General features: G+C 41.3%; 1 protein-coding gene across 1 annotated transcript in view; it reads right to left on the bottom strand.

The window, feature by feature from the left end:
* adamts17 (ADAM metallopeptidase with thrombospondin type 1 motif, 17) overlaps positions 1–15,566 on the bottom strand; it is a 118,227-nt gene that overhangs the window by 86,822 nt on the left and 15,839 nt on the right. Inside the window, exons 4-6 of the mRNA XM_076730170.1 lie at positions 9,107–9,279; positions 7,568–7,651; positions 6,125–6,282 (exon numbers count right to left, since the gene is read on the bottom strand). Coding sequence (XP_076586285.1) covers positions 6,125–6,282; positions 7,568–7,651; positions 9,107–9,279 — 415 coding nt within the window. The remainder of the gene's footprint in view (positions 1–6,124; positions 6,283–7,567; positions 7,652–9,106; positions 9,280–15,566) is intronic.

Here is a 15,566-nt window from a genome sequence, read left to right on the forward strand (position 1 = left end):
CAACATACTTTACAGCTTTACTCTGCCGAGATGAAGTGTAGCTGGCCATGCTGATCAAAAGAGTCCACTCAATTACTTGCCAAATAATGGTGCTAGTGCATCATTTTCAATTAAAAGAGGGAGAGGAATAAAAGATTTAGCCATTTCTAAATGTGATCTGGGAAGGCCAAATGTGGATGGAAAACTTTGCAGTCATAAACAGTCAAAGCAGCAGGGTTTTACAACCCTGGGCAGTGCTGAGTGTGCTCGCACTACAGCGACAACAGTGGAGGAGGAGAGGTTCCCACTGACATGTGGGAGTGCTCATCTAAGTGTGAACAGCTGCACATTGGCATCTAGTAACTGGACTGCAACAAGACCTGCTTGTCACTGTGTTGGAGTTTGATGAATGTTATGCTATGTAAATTGTTCGTATGTGTTTACTGAAATAGGATTTTGGAAGGACCAGAACCTGGTCATGATCTTGCCACTGTGGTTGAAAAGGGGCCAGTAAAGGAGAAGGAGAGGTAGTCCACACATTGAATTTTGAAAGCTCCCAAAAACTGAATGATGGCATGTTTCGATGTTTTCGCACATATTTATGTATCACGTCTAGACCCAAGCCTCTCCACATCAAGAGGCAGTGACAGTAACCACACAAAACAGAGAGAAAGCAAAAAAAAAAAAAAAAAAAAAACAGTTTGCAGACAGACTCCCTGAACTTAAGAATTTATGTCTATAAAACACAAAAACTGCATCATGAAGAACACATTTGGTTGCATAAACAAGTACTCTGATGTCTAAAGTACCATATCTGACAAGTTGCTTCAGCTGCACATTCAAGTTTGCACAGAAAAAGCATCAATGGGGGAAAACAATTAATCAAATAATATTTGATTAAAGCAAGCATCTCTCTGTACAGCTGTCTTCTACTGGAATCAATAATATCACAATATTTTTGTGTCATTTTAGCCAGAGGAGTTTTTTTAAACCATTGTAATGCACATACGTTTAGTTCAGCTGGATATACCTAAACTATGCATACTGATGGAATATAGATGTTAGTTATATTAGTTATATATTAGATAGACGTTAGATGCCCCTGAGGATGCTCAGAAGTCAGAACACATGCAGAGTATATTGGTTAGCTATATTCCTGAAGAGAAAGAGAGGGAGTGTGAGGGTCAAGAAGTCGAAAGCTTACTTTGGATTGCAGATGTCAGGAGCAGTGAGAAATCTGATCTAAATGGGGTTTTTTTTCTTTGGAACAAATCATTGTTTGAGGTGTTTGAGAAGATTGCTGAGAGACTGGCCTTAAAAGGAGTGGATGACCCTCATAGAGGGTTCCCTAACAGGGGAGACCCAGGAGGCTTATGTTGCTCTAGATTTGAGTCACATTGATGGCTGTGATGTGGTTCAACAAACAGTGCTAAAATCATAGGAGTTACTTGGTTAAGCTTTTTGATGAAGCTTACAGTTAGGGCTGGCTCACACTTGCTTGGACCAGCCCCTTGTTATGCTGCTACAGGTTTAAACTGTTGGGGGACTTCCCATGACACACGAAGCTCCTCTCTCCCTCTCCATCTGTACATATTAATGTACTTGAGTTCTCATCTCACAGGTTCCCATGGATCGTCACTACGCCTACATTGTAGATCATGGTTGCACCTACTGCTGTGGTCCTGCTTGATGCCCATTGCAAGTGTTATTATTAACCATATTTCTGTCATTATATACATATTAATGTTATTTTTCTCTCTCCCTCCAAACCCAACAGGTCAAGGCAGATGGCTGCCCACCCAGAGCCTGGTTCTGTTCAAGGTTCCTGCCTCGCGAACTTTATGAAGATATGGAAGCTTTTTGTCACCACTTTCACTCTTTTCAGTTAGTATGGAAACTTACAGTCTACAGTGGTCAGATTAATAATCATAATGATTGTGTTGGCCCCTTGCCTAAAAAAAGGAGGAGGGCCTTAGTCCGTTGTTGACCATAATGGATGTTACCACTTGTTTCCCTGAGGCTATTGGTTTGGGTTGCCAAACTAAGTGCAGCATGACCAGGGAACCAATTTTGTGTCTTGTGTCATTCAGAGGGTTATATGTGAGCTTGGTATTTCGAATGCAGTTTCATCCACATATTGTCCCCAGTGAGCCCAAAGCCCAAAGAGCTTTTCAATGGGCTAATCAAACTGTAAAACATATGTTAATGATATCCAGCATTAAGTTTACTGCAGACTTGGATATCACACATCCATTCTTACTTTCTGCTATGACAGATCTATGGAATTCACTCCCTTTGAATTGGTATTCAGTCATGAGGTTAGGAGTCCCCTGAAGCATTTTGACATGTCTCAGACAGATCGAGAGGTTATGGTGTACATGGACCACAATCCGATGGCTTTCTTAGCCAAGCTCAAAATGTTGAACCCAGAGTTTTCAGGTGGGCAGTAGTTTTACAGCCATTCAACCTGGGTGTACTACATGAAGCAGGAAAGGATAAAATCTTGGCAGAAGCACTGACATGTATGTCAGTAGGGGAGCCTACTCGAGCATGCATTTACTCAGTTTCCGGTTTTGTTTGCACACTCTTGTAGTGTTTCCTTCCACAAAGGAAGATGCTAGCTCTGTTACAGTAGCAGATGTTTCAAAAACTGTGCATACTATTCTGTTTCTCAGAGTTTTACAAAGGAGCATTACTGACATCTGTGTCATCTATTTTTGTTATTTGTTTTTCTTTCTTATTAAGAATATCCAAGTATTTGAGTGCAAGTGTAAGTGTGTGCGTGTTTGTCTGTGTCCATAGATTTAAAATCAGAATTTGAAAATCTTTGTGTCATCCAATACAATTAACATAAACACAGGTTAATGACAACAGCTGTATGATTAGCATATCATCATTTAAAAATTTGAAATGAGTGATCACAGGTAAAGTTTTAGCCAAAAATTGTCATCAGCCCCGAATGTGATTTGGCAGGCTACAGTCAAAACTCCTCTCTGTCCCTTCTGCTCTCTGTGATCACTGTGCTGTCTTTAATGCAGCCAAATTCATCACATATTTGTTCTATTAGCATATTTCTCTGTACGAAAATAGCAGAGTGATTTAGTGACGGTTTCAAATGTCATCTGTTAGCTGCAACAACGTCTGACAAATCAACATAGGAAGATAACGACGACAACTGTTTGATCAACTGTATCAATTGTTTTGTCATTTGTTGGAGTGAATAAGAAATAGACAGAAATGGATTTGGCCATGGCTTAAGCTACGTGTTACATAGCCATTACAAGCTGCTATGGGACAGAAGAACAAAATGTAAGCCAAACACACACAGGATATATTGCCTATTTACACACCCAGGAGATGTGGAGAAACTCCTGGAAAAATATCCAATGCTTGCTGACTCAGCTAGCCACAAACTATATGTCTTTTGTTTGGTACTGGGCAGGTAGTGTACAGTGGGAATGCTGAAAAAGACCAATGAAGACCATAAAACTATAACAACGAGCTGAAAGAGGCTTAACAACTTCCCTACAGCTGAGAAGAACTGTAGAGTTGGTGATAATGTGGGTTTGTCAGCATTAATTGACACCTTTGGCATTACACATAGTCATCTGATCAATCAAGATATCAATTAATACACTTCTACAACCTCAGCATGCCATTGTAAAATCATTAGCAAAGGAAAACAGAAAACCTGATTAAATAAGATCTTAATACCGTGAATCTATCATCCATTCAAACATAAACTCCTGGACACTAAGTGAGACTATTTGTGTGACTCAACTCTGTCCTTGTCTAATAGCTGGTGAGCGGCAGGCTGTGTTGGCCACTTTCCTAAACTCCAGCGCCAAATCAGCTGGATGTGGGAGCAACAATAAGTGGATCTGACGCCTGTTTGGAATGAGTTGGGATAAACAGACATCGAGGGCTGCAGCTGCACGTGGAAAATGCACAGCAGAGGGGAGAACAAGGGAAGGATCCAGAGAGAGAAAGGAAAGAAAGTTGGTGAAACAGGGTTGAATGAGTTGCACAAAGGAATGCTGTATTAGAAAACAGATTATGGAAGACATTCTAAAGTAGAAACCCTACATATGGCAAGTCAAGAGGCAAAGTAGGTACAAACTAATCCACTGTAGAATCATAAACTGCTCTTCTTAAAAAAAAGAAATTGTACATGAGGATGTAACCCATGTTAACTTTCAAATATCTGTCTGTGTTGCCAACGAGGCTCCAACAAGGCTTCAGGCCTTGACAACCAAAAGAGGATAAGCGGGATGGATGGTTGAATGGATGATAAATGGATAAACCAACCAATTGAGTCTGAAACTCAAGACACAAGCTAATCGACATGCATCTGGCCCCCACACACAGATATGTCTTTTCATTGTTCTCATAGCTTTTGTGTTTCTGTACAGGGCTGGGACACTAAAAGGAACAGTTCAATATTTGGGGAAATGCACTTATTCACTTTCTTTCCAACATGGAAATGATAATATCGAGACCATAGTTATCCATCCAGTAGCAGTTGAGACAAAAGTGTTACAGTAAAATGCTGGTGGCACCACAGAATGGTCAGAGGATCGCCAAAGTCAGTAGGATTCATTGTCTGGGCATGAATGTCTGTAAAAAAAAGTTATCCATCCAACAGTTTTTGAGATATTTCAGCCCAAAGAAGTGGACAGACACTGGCATCTCTCCAGCCACGTGAATAGTGATTGGTGTGGCTTTAAGATAAGCATTACGAAACTGGAACTCATTACTTAAAAACTTCCTTTCAAAGCCTCACAGAGGGTTGTAAATGTGTAAAGTAAGGCTGCAACTGAGTTATTTTCATTACTGATTAATCTGCAAATCGTGGTCCATGATGTCAGAAAACTGTAAAATGCACAAAATCAAATCCTAGACCTAAGGTGAGTCATCCTTTTTTTTTGACGACCAGTGACTCAGGAGTTGTTCTGGGTAGTTCCCTATGTGAATATGTGCAACTGTGCAAATGTGTGTTGCTGCTTCACAAACATTGCATGGAGTCATTTCTTCACAAATCATGTAAAATATCAACCTTTCATTGAACCAAATCTCGGGTATTTTGCTATTATAGTACATGTAGCACAGGTCCAATCATGTGCAGTCTGGTATGTATACATTCTATGTGACATGAAATCATCCAGAAACCAGTATCAAATATCCTGTTATCTCCTCTAAGAGACTGTAAGCTGTGAGAGACATACTGCAGTTGTGTCATTCATATGAGCCTTCCCCAGATACAGCAGTACAGTAATTCAGCCACACACAAACACACACACAAACACACACACACACACACACACACAAACACACACACACACACACACACACACAAAGGCCACTGAGCGACCATGCGCAGCAGGAAACCTGAGAGCACTGTGACACGCTTTAATTTGCCTGCATGCCGCTTCGCTCTCCCCCTGACTACTGCTGGCAGCATCCCTCTCCTCCCATTCAAACATTGATGTCGGTCCTGACTACCCCTGTCCTCACAGAGGACACCTTATGACAGTAGCAGTGGTGGTCAGGGGGATCAGGTTTATAACAAACCACCTCAAGAACAAAAGGCCACTTTGTCCATGCCCTCCTCCTTCTCCTCGTAGACAGAGACGACAGGATACGATCTGACAGCAGACATGAGTATTCAGTTAAACAAAAAGATTCCTTTTACCATAACTCCCCCTCCCTGGAGTTACAGCAGGTAATAATAGCTGATCCTAAATTAGGAATGTGTCATGTTGTGCCAGAGGCTGCCTTGTTGGGACTGAAGCATGAGGATGGAGAACAAACCTGTCTCACTGACAGACAGAGGAAGGAATGATAAGACATGAGACTCCACTGAGTCCTGAACAGGACAGGGATTTAAGGTTGGATGCTTCTTCTGTCCGACAATCAAAGACACTGTCGATTTTGGCTGCACAACTAATTGTTTTAAAATCACAGTCTTGATTGTTGCCTCAACCTCTCATTCTTACTTGACAAATATTTGGCTGTATTTGTATTAGCAGGGGGATCCACTGCATCAAAGATGAAAGCAGCTGTCCAAGCAAGAGAGCTGAGACCACATTTAATACATTTATCATTCATCACCTTTCATTCATCTGAGGAAGTGCTGGCTACATACCTGGTGACCAGCACAGCAGTGTCCACTGGTGGGATGTCATCCCTTCCACCAGGAATGTGGTTGGTGCCAAGGTACCGCGGCCCACCAAACTCCTGATACTGCCAATGGCAGAAGCTCTCCAGAGACCTTTCTCCATGATGCCCCACCTTTAGCTTTTCCTGAAGAACAGATTCAGAACAGGTGAACTTCATCCTTTCTGGTACTTGGTCACAGTGTCTGTTTTAGCTTCAACCCTCCGATTATGTTGGAAACATATAATACATTCATTGTGTTACAAGTCAAACAGACTTAATGTCAACATTCTAACCTGCTCAAAAGAACAATGCTAACTTGCCAATGCTAAACAGGTATAGTGTTTTGCATGTTCTGGTGTGTTAACATGAAATATATGATAGTTGACATTCTCTTTTAACGCCAAAAATATCATTAGGATTCATCATCTGGGAACCATGACTGTCTCAACCAAATTTCATGGCAGTCTATCTAAAAGCTATTATGTCAGTTTGGACCAATGTGGTGGACTGACAGATTGACATTGTTGTCTACAGGACCATGCCAATGTCATGGCCAAAAATTGTTAATGGTATACAAGTTGAATGTTATACAATGCACATGTATAAAAAAAAACACCTAACGTCTCTGGATGCCCTTACTTTCATGTTTGTGTGTAGAAGCATGTTTCAACCTTCAGTGTTTTGGAGCACATTTTTTAGTGTCTTTGGCTAGATTTGCTTCATTGTTAGATCTGGGACAGGTCATTTTTACCCTGGCAGGCCAATCATAACCAGTCAGCAGCATAAAACCAGTCACAACAAAGACAATATTTTATTATATATCTGTGCGACAACTAGAATTTCAGGGAGGAACAGATCGGGTAAACGGTATTACAGACAACTTCAAAGTGGGAATGGGTCAACATATTTGGAGGGTTAAATTTGCATTGTTCACAGAACTATTCAAAGCTTTAAAAACTTTAAACAGTGACAGATGGGTGCTAAAAGCATCAGTGTGCTCTATGTCATTGGGTTTGTTGCCCGTGCTTAACAATTTAGAGTGTACAAGCATTTTTTTTAGTGCAGGAACTCCTTGCAAACCTTTTCAGGTACTCTGAAGCTTTCACATGTCTGCGAACCAAAGTATTCACGTAAAGTAGATTAGCATGAATACTTTGCATTATATCAGATAAAACTCCTCTCATGGATCAAATCAAAATTGAGAAACTGATTTTGTCAGTACATAGATGACTTAGGATCTTTAATTTGGACATGGAATCTTTACTTCATAGTCCACAGGACAGAGCATTCTAAAGGGAAAAAAGGGAGCTGTTTTCCTGAGGGCCATGACCTTCCTCATACACACAAAGGTTGAGGCAGCATCTGCTGACATACAGGTTGTCGACAGAGAGTTAAAGAGGGGTCAAAGAGGGTGGAAAGTCAGGCTTACTGGGCGGTTGTGAAGCAGCACCAGCTTGGTGACACGGATGTTGATCCTGATTCCAAGACTCTGGTGGTGGAACATGTTGTAGACCTGCAAGAGACGGCACAACATTTCTACCGATTTAACTAGCAGGGGAGAAAAGAGAAATCAAGATGATGATACCATTCAGAAATGATAATTGAGCAACACACAGTATGATTTTTTTTTCAGTGTCAGTGCACAACATGTTCGATATGAGTGCTTCCCTCTTGCTCTGGGCATCTATCTCAGGGAGGCTTGTAATGTGGTGTATTAATGCTACTACAACACCGCAACAGTTGAGTGAGCAAGCCAATGGAAGAAGGCATGAACACACTGCATGGAGTGTCCCATAGGTGTAAAAGGCAAACTGCACTTATTTTGCACTTTTTTTTTTTTTAACCTAAACAGATAAAGCACAATTGGCCTTTCACACACATTTGTATTAAAGAGGACCAAAGGGCTGATGTTCCATTGGGTTTTATCCTCTTGTAACTCCCTATTTTTCAACTTTGTACTTCATCAACACCAGATGATGAAAGGAAAGGTTCATAGTTTTTGAGGTCTTAAAACAACATTGACATGCCCATATGTCCACTGAAAATGTATTTGGTCACCACCATCATTCATCCCCATTGCTCCTCATTCCTCCTTCAAAAAGGGGATGAAGTCCTCAGTCCTCATTCTGTGCAAAAATGCATTAGTGACAAGTTAATATGAGATACCAGCAGTCGGAGTGAGACAAATCAAGGGAGTATCTTCCTAAATTAGTGTTTTTAATTCAAAATTCCCTCTTTGTGCTACTATCCCTCCACCACAGCTAAGCAATGAAACAATGTTTGAGTATACACGGAGGGAATGTGGTACTGAAAACATCATACCAAAATCCTGATACTGTTTATACTGTCTACAGTATATCAGTGATCATCAACTGGCAGCCCCTAAGCTACATCCAGCCCAGGGAGGCCCAGTCCATTCTGAGCGATCATTGATAAGCTTGCCAACCCCTTGCAATGAGTCAAAAACTCAAATTCATAGTTCACCCGTTCCACAGCATCAGATTATTCTCCATCCTCTCTACTCTGTGGACCCACCATCATCAGACAGCAGCGCACTGGCCGGACTGAAAGGAGGTAACTCTAGAGAGAATCACTAAGGCTGTCTATTAGAAGCAAGAGGCATCACTTCAGTTTATTTTTGTTGGCCATCAGTTGCATTGAGCCTCAAACTGAGTATTTTTGTTTGCCTTCTGCCAAAGGCAGTTCACCCCTTTTTAACACATTTCTTCCACAAGCTCACCATTTTATGCCAGCCTTTCACATTTGAATGTGTTTCTTCAAGAATGTTTATCATCACCCTGTTACTTGAAACTGAACAGTATTCTTAAGCAGAAGTGAGAATCAAGGTTGGAAAAAAGGAAAAACTAAGTAAGAGAGTAAATTTTTAGTAACCTCTGAAAACCTTTCAACGTGCTAGTCTGTTGAGTGAACGCTTTAAACAGTGCCGATTCTATACTGGGATTCTTACCATGTTCATGACAGTCAGCAGGAACCTCTGCGCCGCCTCTGCGCCGTGGTACTTCACCATATCTGAGTCTGCCACCACCAACGTCTCCACAGTGTATGCGTCATGCAGACGAATGGCGTTCCTCTTTCCACGACCATCCTCACCCACTTTTGACATCTTTTCCTTCTTCTTCCCTACCACAAAAACAGACAGACAGACAGACAGGAAGACCAAGGTTATAAACACTACTCCCACTGCTGTGACTGAGTAGCTTGTTATTATCATATTATAAGGACATGAAAACATTATGCCGAAGCATTTTGTAAAACACTGATACAGACAGTTGTTTAATGCAGTAGAAAATAAATACAGGTTATTGTTGCTCTTATTACTGATTACAACTTCTATTCTCTGCCATTAAAGCACCAAAGGATGCATTATCTAACAGACCTGCATGAAAAAGCAAAGCATTATGTGTGGGAAATTGTAGAATTGTAGTGTAGAATGAGAACGAGACATCAATGAGACATCATGCCAGTATTGTTTGGTCCAGTGTAAAAAGTAAAGCCAGTGTAATGACAGGCTACAGTCTCGTCCTCAGTCAGCCTGAACACATCATTAGCATTAGAGTGTGCCTTTTTGTTGGCACTTAATGGGCCATCAGTATGCACAGGTCCCCCTACCACTGCAGTCTCGATTGTCACATTGGGTGAAAGGGTGATCTGCTGCTTACCGGAGAGCCTACATGCAGCATTTAATTATTTTTTTTGTCTTTTTTTCTTGTAACTTTTTCTTGATTTTAATTCTAATTCTTTACACAAAATAAGCATAGAATGTGAATGTGGGCAATCTATCAGAACCATGCACAGCTTCAATAGGGGAGGGAGAAAGAGAGGGAGAGAGGGCTCACAAAATGTACACATTTTCTGATCAGGTGATCAGTGAGCCTGTGCCCACTGTAGCCTCAGTTTCCTGTTCTTGGCTGACAGCAGTGGAACCCAGCATGGTCTTCTGTTCCTCGAGCCCATTCACGTCAAGGTTCAATGTGTTGTGTATTGTATGTATTGAGTTGCTCTTTTGTATGGCTTTGTTGGAACACATGGTTATTTGAGTTACTGCTGCCTTCTTGGAAGTTTGAGCCAGTCTGACCATTTTCCTCTGACTTCTCACATTAACAAGACATTTTTCCACACAGAACTGCAGCTCACTGCATGTTTTTCTGTACCATTGTTTGTAAAGTTTCAACAGTTTTGTGCATGAAAATCCAAGATCAGCTGTGTTTGAGACACTCGAACCACCCCGTCAAGCACCAACAATCGTTTGGTCTGAACAACAACTGTACCTCTCAATCACATCTGCATGCTCATATGCACTGACCCACTGCCATATAATTGGCTGATTAGATATTTGTATTAAAAAGCATGTGTAAAGAGGCACCTAATTAAGTGACCACTGAATGTATATCACTTGTCAAATGGCCAAAACAAGTCAGTCCGTACCTAAGAAATTCTCAATAGTGCCTCTGATTGTGTAGGTTATCCTAGCACACTTTCCATAGCTGCAACATTTACAGAGGCATTTAGATAGAGGTTGCATAGCAACACAGCTACACAGACTGGTTCACTTTGCAGTGCAAGTGCTTTGTCTTTCCTGTCAGAGAACAATAGTATCTGACATAGCATGTAAACCACAGCACATACTAAATTCAACTATTAAAACTGAGGAGCATTGAAAGACATAAACCTATTATATCTAGTTATACGTTGTGACAGTGTCAGAAAATATTAGGTAAACCGCAAGACAGAGCAGTGTCTGATAGCAAACCTCTGCTGGCAGATTACTCTCGATAAGTCCTGAAGGCTTGGAACAGTCCCTCAACATGTGTCTGTCTGTTTCCATCTCTTCTGGGTCAAACCTAGTTTTATGTCAAGCCCACCAGCTTGCTGGGGGATCTTGCCCATCCTCCTCCACTAACACACTCAGGATCATTCCAAAATGCTGCTAGTCCACAACGACTGAGAGCTAAGACTCAAATGGGGGTCTAACCAATTCTTAATGCTCTATCTTGTATGGGAGCACTGCAGGGCCTTGCTCTGGGTCTTCTTAGAGCACCAGACTCCCACAGCCCCCAAATGTTTTGCATTTCAACAAACACCACAGATTACTCAAAGACCAAAATAAGCATGACGGCAAGAATCAGAGGACTACAGTCTACAGACAACTGTATTGTATTGTTTCAGCAGGTATCAGAAACAGGTAGTAAGCTGACACTAATATACAACACTGCCACTAAAAACCTCTGTATGAGCAGGGCAGGAAACAGAACCTCAATACCTTCAGTACTGACCAACCTATGTCTGCAAGGCCAAAAACAGAAAACAGTCAAGGCCTGAAAACCCCCTTGAAACTGTAATAAGAATTTGCTCTACAACAACACGACCAGCTCCAGTCCAGGGGAGGAAAAAGAGCACGAAGAGCCCAACAGTGTGAACAAAATTAGGCTTCAAACAAAGTGCCTTTGAAATCATCGGACAGCGTCTACATCTTCCTGTCTGCCATTGGCATTGGGAGAAATGCCAGGCATACATATAAAAACATTAACTAATCAAAATCAGATAAACTTCATGCCATCAACTTTTGAACTTGACACGCTTTCACTCCACTTTGGAGACACTGAGTCAGTCAATACTCTTTTGGTTACAAGAAAGTGCTCTTGAAATACGTGGTTCAGACTGAATTCAGGTCCTCCAGTGCATCAATCTACTTTATCCTCCTCACCATCGTCATTATTACTATTGACATTAAGTCGGCTTGTTAAGACTGTTAAGAGGTTTTAACATTCCACCATGGATTCAGCTAGCTGGGGGCTCCAGTGTCAATCTGGGACTGCTTACTTGAGGCATTCAGCAGCCACCTCAGCAGAAGCTCTTGCTTGGAATGAGCTCTGTATTGTTTCACATATGTGGTGTCTGTTTAGCTTGTTTCATGAGTGCACAAATGTGACTGATAGATCTTTTGTTCTCTGGGAAGCTCTGACATGCCTGTGACAACGCAGGAAGAGTGAGGGCTCCCTGTAACACTGCATTATGGATTCACCCAAGACACTGACTCCAAACCAAGAAATAAGGGCCCCAGTGCATTGGGAACCAATCGGCCAGAATAATCTATGTATTGTTGTATATGTAGTGTACAAAAGCCTTTTATCTCACACGAGTCTCTACACTTGCGTTGCTTACTGAATCTTGCAACCATATGTAAGTCTCACTAAAAATGGCTAAAAATAGCTTTGAGAAACAAATTACAAGTTAAATGTTACATGTTATTTTGCCTGAGAGAGAAAATACTGAAATATTACCAAAATAATGGCCAGATGACTTAATACCCCTGGTGGAAATGGAGTCCTCCACAGCCAGTAAGTTTACTTCGGCTCCATGCTGACTATGCATGAATGCAACTATTCACCTGGGGATGTTTGCTTCCGCTAGACTTTCAAGTCAAACTTAAAATGGCTGGAAAAAACTCTGGAAGTCCAACCTCAATGACAAAATACGTCGTTTGGCAATGTCTTCCAAAAGAAGACAGTAATATGAGCATCTTCTGATCTGCTGCCTTTCCTGATCTGCTCCTCTAAGTGTTATAGTTTGACAACTGAGGGCTTTGGGTAGGTATGTTAGGTATTTCATCAAGTCCTGCCAGCCTCAACTAACATCTCCTGCACTTAATACAGGAACACACACATAAGGCACAGGCCAGCACATGTCAGCTGGCCACCAAAGTCCTTTGGGGAACCAGGTGACAATTCAAACAGACAGATATTGAACAAAGGAAGAACCAGACACTGAACACAAACTTCAGAATGAAGTACCACAAAAACAGAATTCATGTCTGGAAGTGACAGCGTATACAAAAGACAGTTCAGAGCTAGTGGGCCCATAAAAGTTGATACCATATCCCACCCAGGCAGAAACAAGAAACTCCCCAGTAGGGATCAGAGAGCTGCTCTATGATCAGGAGGGGGGACGCTTGTAATAAGAAGGAAGAGAGTATGTGTTTGAGTCACACAGAGACAAATAACACAGTGCTTTGAACTATGAAACCAATCCCAGCACCACAGGGGAAAAATGACTGCTTGCTCAGTACTTTGTGGAGGAACAATGCCTCAGTGACTGGACTGCTGCTGCTGCTGCTGCTACTCAGGCCTGAAGTAATTAGTGTTGTTTAAAGAAGAGAGTCACAAAGCAAACTCTTTTCAGAAAAATGCACTAGCTTTTTCAACATAAGACCTTGTTCTTACATAACTTGTATTACTTTGATAACAGCCATGATGCATACACAGTTATATCCTCATGATGAATCAAGATGAATGTCTACCAGTATGAGTGAACACTGTTAGGTACATCAGACTCATGTAGGCTCAGAGAAAACTGCTGTGTTACTTTTGTGAAACATTTTTGTACCAGTTTAACCTACTAAGAAAGGTAGCCTGTACATTGAGTGACAAGGGAAGACTCTGTCAAACCACTAATGTGTTTGGACTATCTCAACAAGTTGTGTCAGTCAGAAATATGTGTATGTGTGTGAATAGTGGATTTGTTTTGATGCATAAATGTCTGAAAGTTTGCTAGTATGTCATAGCTTTGGCTAGCCTGCTGTACATGTGTTCAGCCATTTTGCACTTCTTATTTAGCAGTAGCCTTACTAGCTAAATTCTTGTCTTTCTGTTAGCATTTAGTAGCACAGCTGGACGAAGGGTACTGTAAATTGGTACAACAGTAATACATTAAAGAGAAAAGTTGATTCTGGTGTAAATGCAGTTTAAAAAGTAGCCCAACTTAAGTACATGTGTATGTAGGCTATAAGCATCATTGGCAAAGGTGAACTCAGAGTACGTGTTATGATATTGTGGAGTATCTGAGTTTGTAAAATGATGGAAAAGAAAGACAACAACACTACTATTGTAAGTGTTTGAATAAAAACAGTATTATCTGGAGAGATTCTGACAAGAGCAGCCACGTTTCCCTGCCTTGTCATTTGCGTTGTGTTTTGTTGTCCTATCCGGACAATGTGCTTCCTGTTTACACTGGCACGCACATGCCCAGTGTATGTGAGTGGTCATGTGATACACATTTTCACGTGTGTTCGTATGGATGGTGGGCGGAGAACAATGGAAGTACCTCTGGCAATGAATTCATGTTACATTATGTTAGCTTAAGTTCTTGCAGTGGGAAGGGCTATTTGAGCATTGGACTTTCGAGATGTCATTTCACTGGTTGTCAAGAGGGCGGGTCTGACATGATATGAGCCAAAGGGCAAATGGCAGGGTGGCAAGAGCAGAGGAAGAACGGAGAAGAGTGGTGTGCTTCAAATGTACATAGTTTTTTGTTGAGACCGTGATGGACAATGAATGATGATGATGATGATGATGATGATGATGAATGAACCCTCATCCCTGAAGTTATTTGGTTTAGTTTCTGTATGCATTTATTTGCAAACCAAAAAATGAAAAAGTAGAAATGGTGCAACTAAATGAAAAAGGAAATTGGCTCCTGCATGTTTTTTCAGAGGAAATTATGAGGGAAGCCCTTATAAAAGTGTCTCCTCAGGAATAGAGGTAACTAACTTGGTCTCCAGCCATGAAGGAAACGGATGCCTACGGTCCACTGTTGCTTTAACTTCCTTTGGGCTTTTCCCATTGACTAGGTGACAGTCTCAGATTCCATTCATGAAGAAGGAATTTCATTACCAGAGACAGGACAGAACCCGCCACGGCACTAAGAATTATAATTAAAAACTCTCTTAGTTCAATGGTCAGGACAAAAAGGGACTGCATGTATTCTTTTTCCACAATTGATACTTTTGTGAGGGAGAAACTCAAACCGTGCAGACCACACGTAATGCTGCAAACACACAGATTACTACTGCTACTTGGAAGTTTTAACAGACAAAATTTTGAAATTTCTTGGAACAAAAAAGTTGAATGGCTAACCTACAAAGAGAATGCAAATTGATGGAGATGATTTGGAGTGTGTTCCAGCATTTTTCAGATTCTCTTGCAGTGTGGATCAGACCACATGCCTCACCATCACTGGCTGACTGATAAATCACACCATGGACTCTGCAGTGATCATCTGGGTCTCAACCTGTTACAGTGCAGATGTAAGACACTGGATTTAATAAGGGCTTGGATGGAATGATTAATAAATCCCTTGCCATGCAGACCTGTAGCTTGTTTACTTCACCCTCCACATACCTCCAATCTACCATCTTGACAGTGACCTGCCTTTCTCTCTCTGGCCACCACCACTAACCCCATTTTGTCACCCATTCTTTCACTACTCTTCAGATCCCATTCACTAATCACCCCCAGATTCCCAACCAGCCCAAACACATACAGTAGCAAAAAGACAACCTTACTTCAAGTTATGTTAAAGGACTTAATGTGTGTGTATATATACACAATTCACATTACATGGATCCCCAC

This window comes from Chaetodon auriga, chromosome 1, assembly GCF_051107435.1.
Source record: "Chaetodon auriga isolate fChaAug3 chromosome 1, fChaAug3.hap1, whole genome shotgun sequence".
NCBI classification, from domain to species: Eukaryota; Metazoa; Chordata; class Actinopteri; order Chaetodontiformes; family Chaetodontidae; genus Chaetodon; species Chaetodon auriga.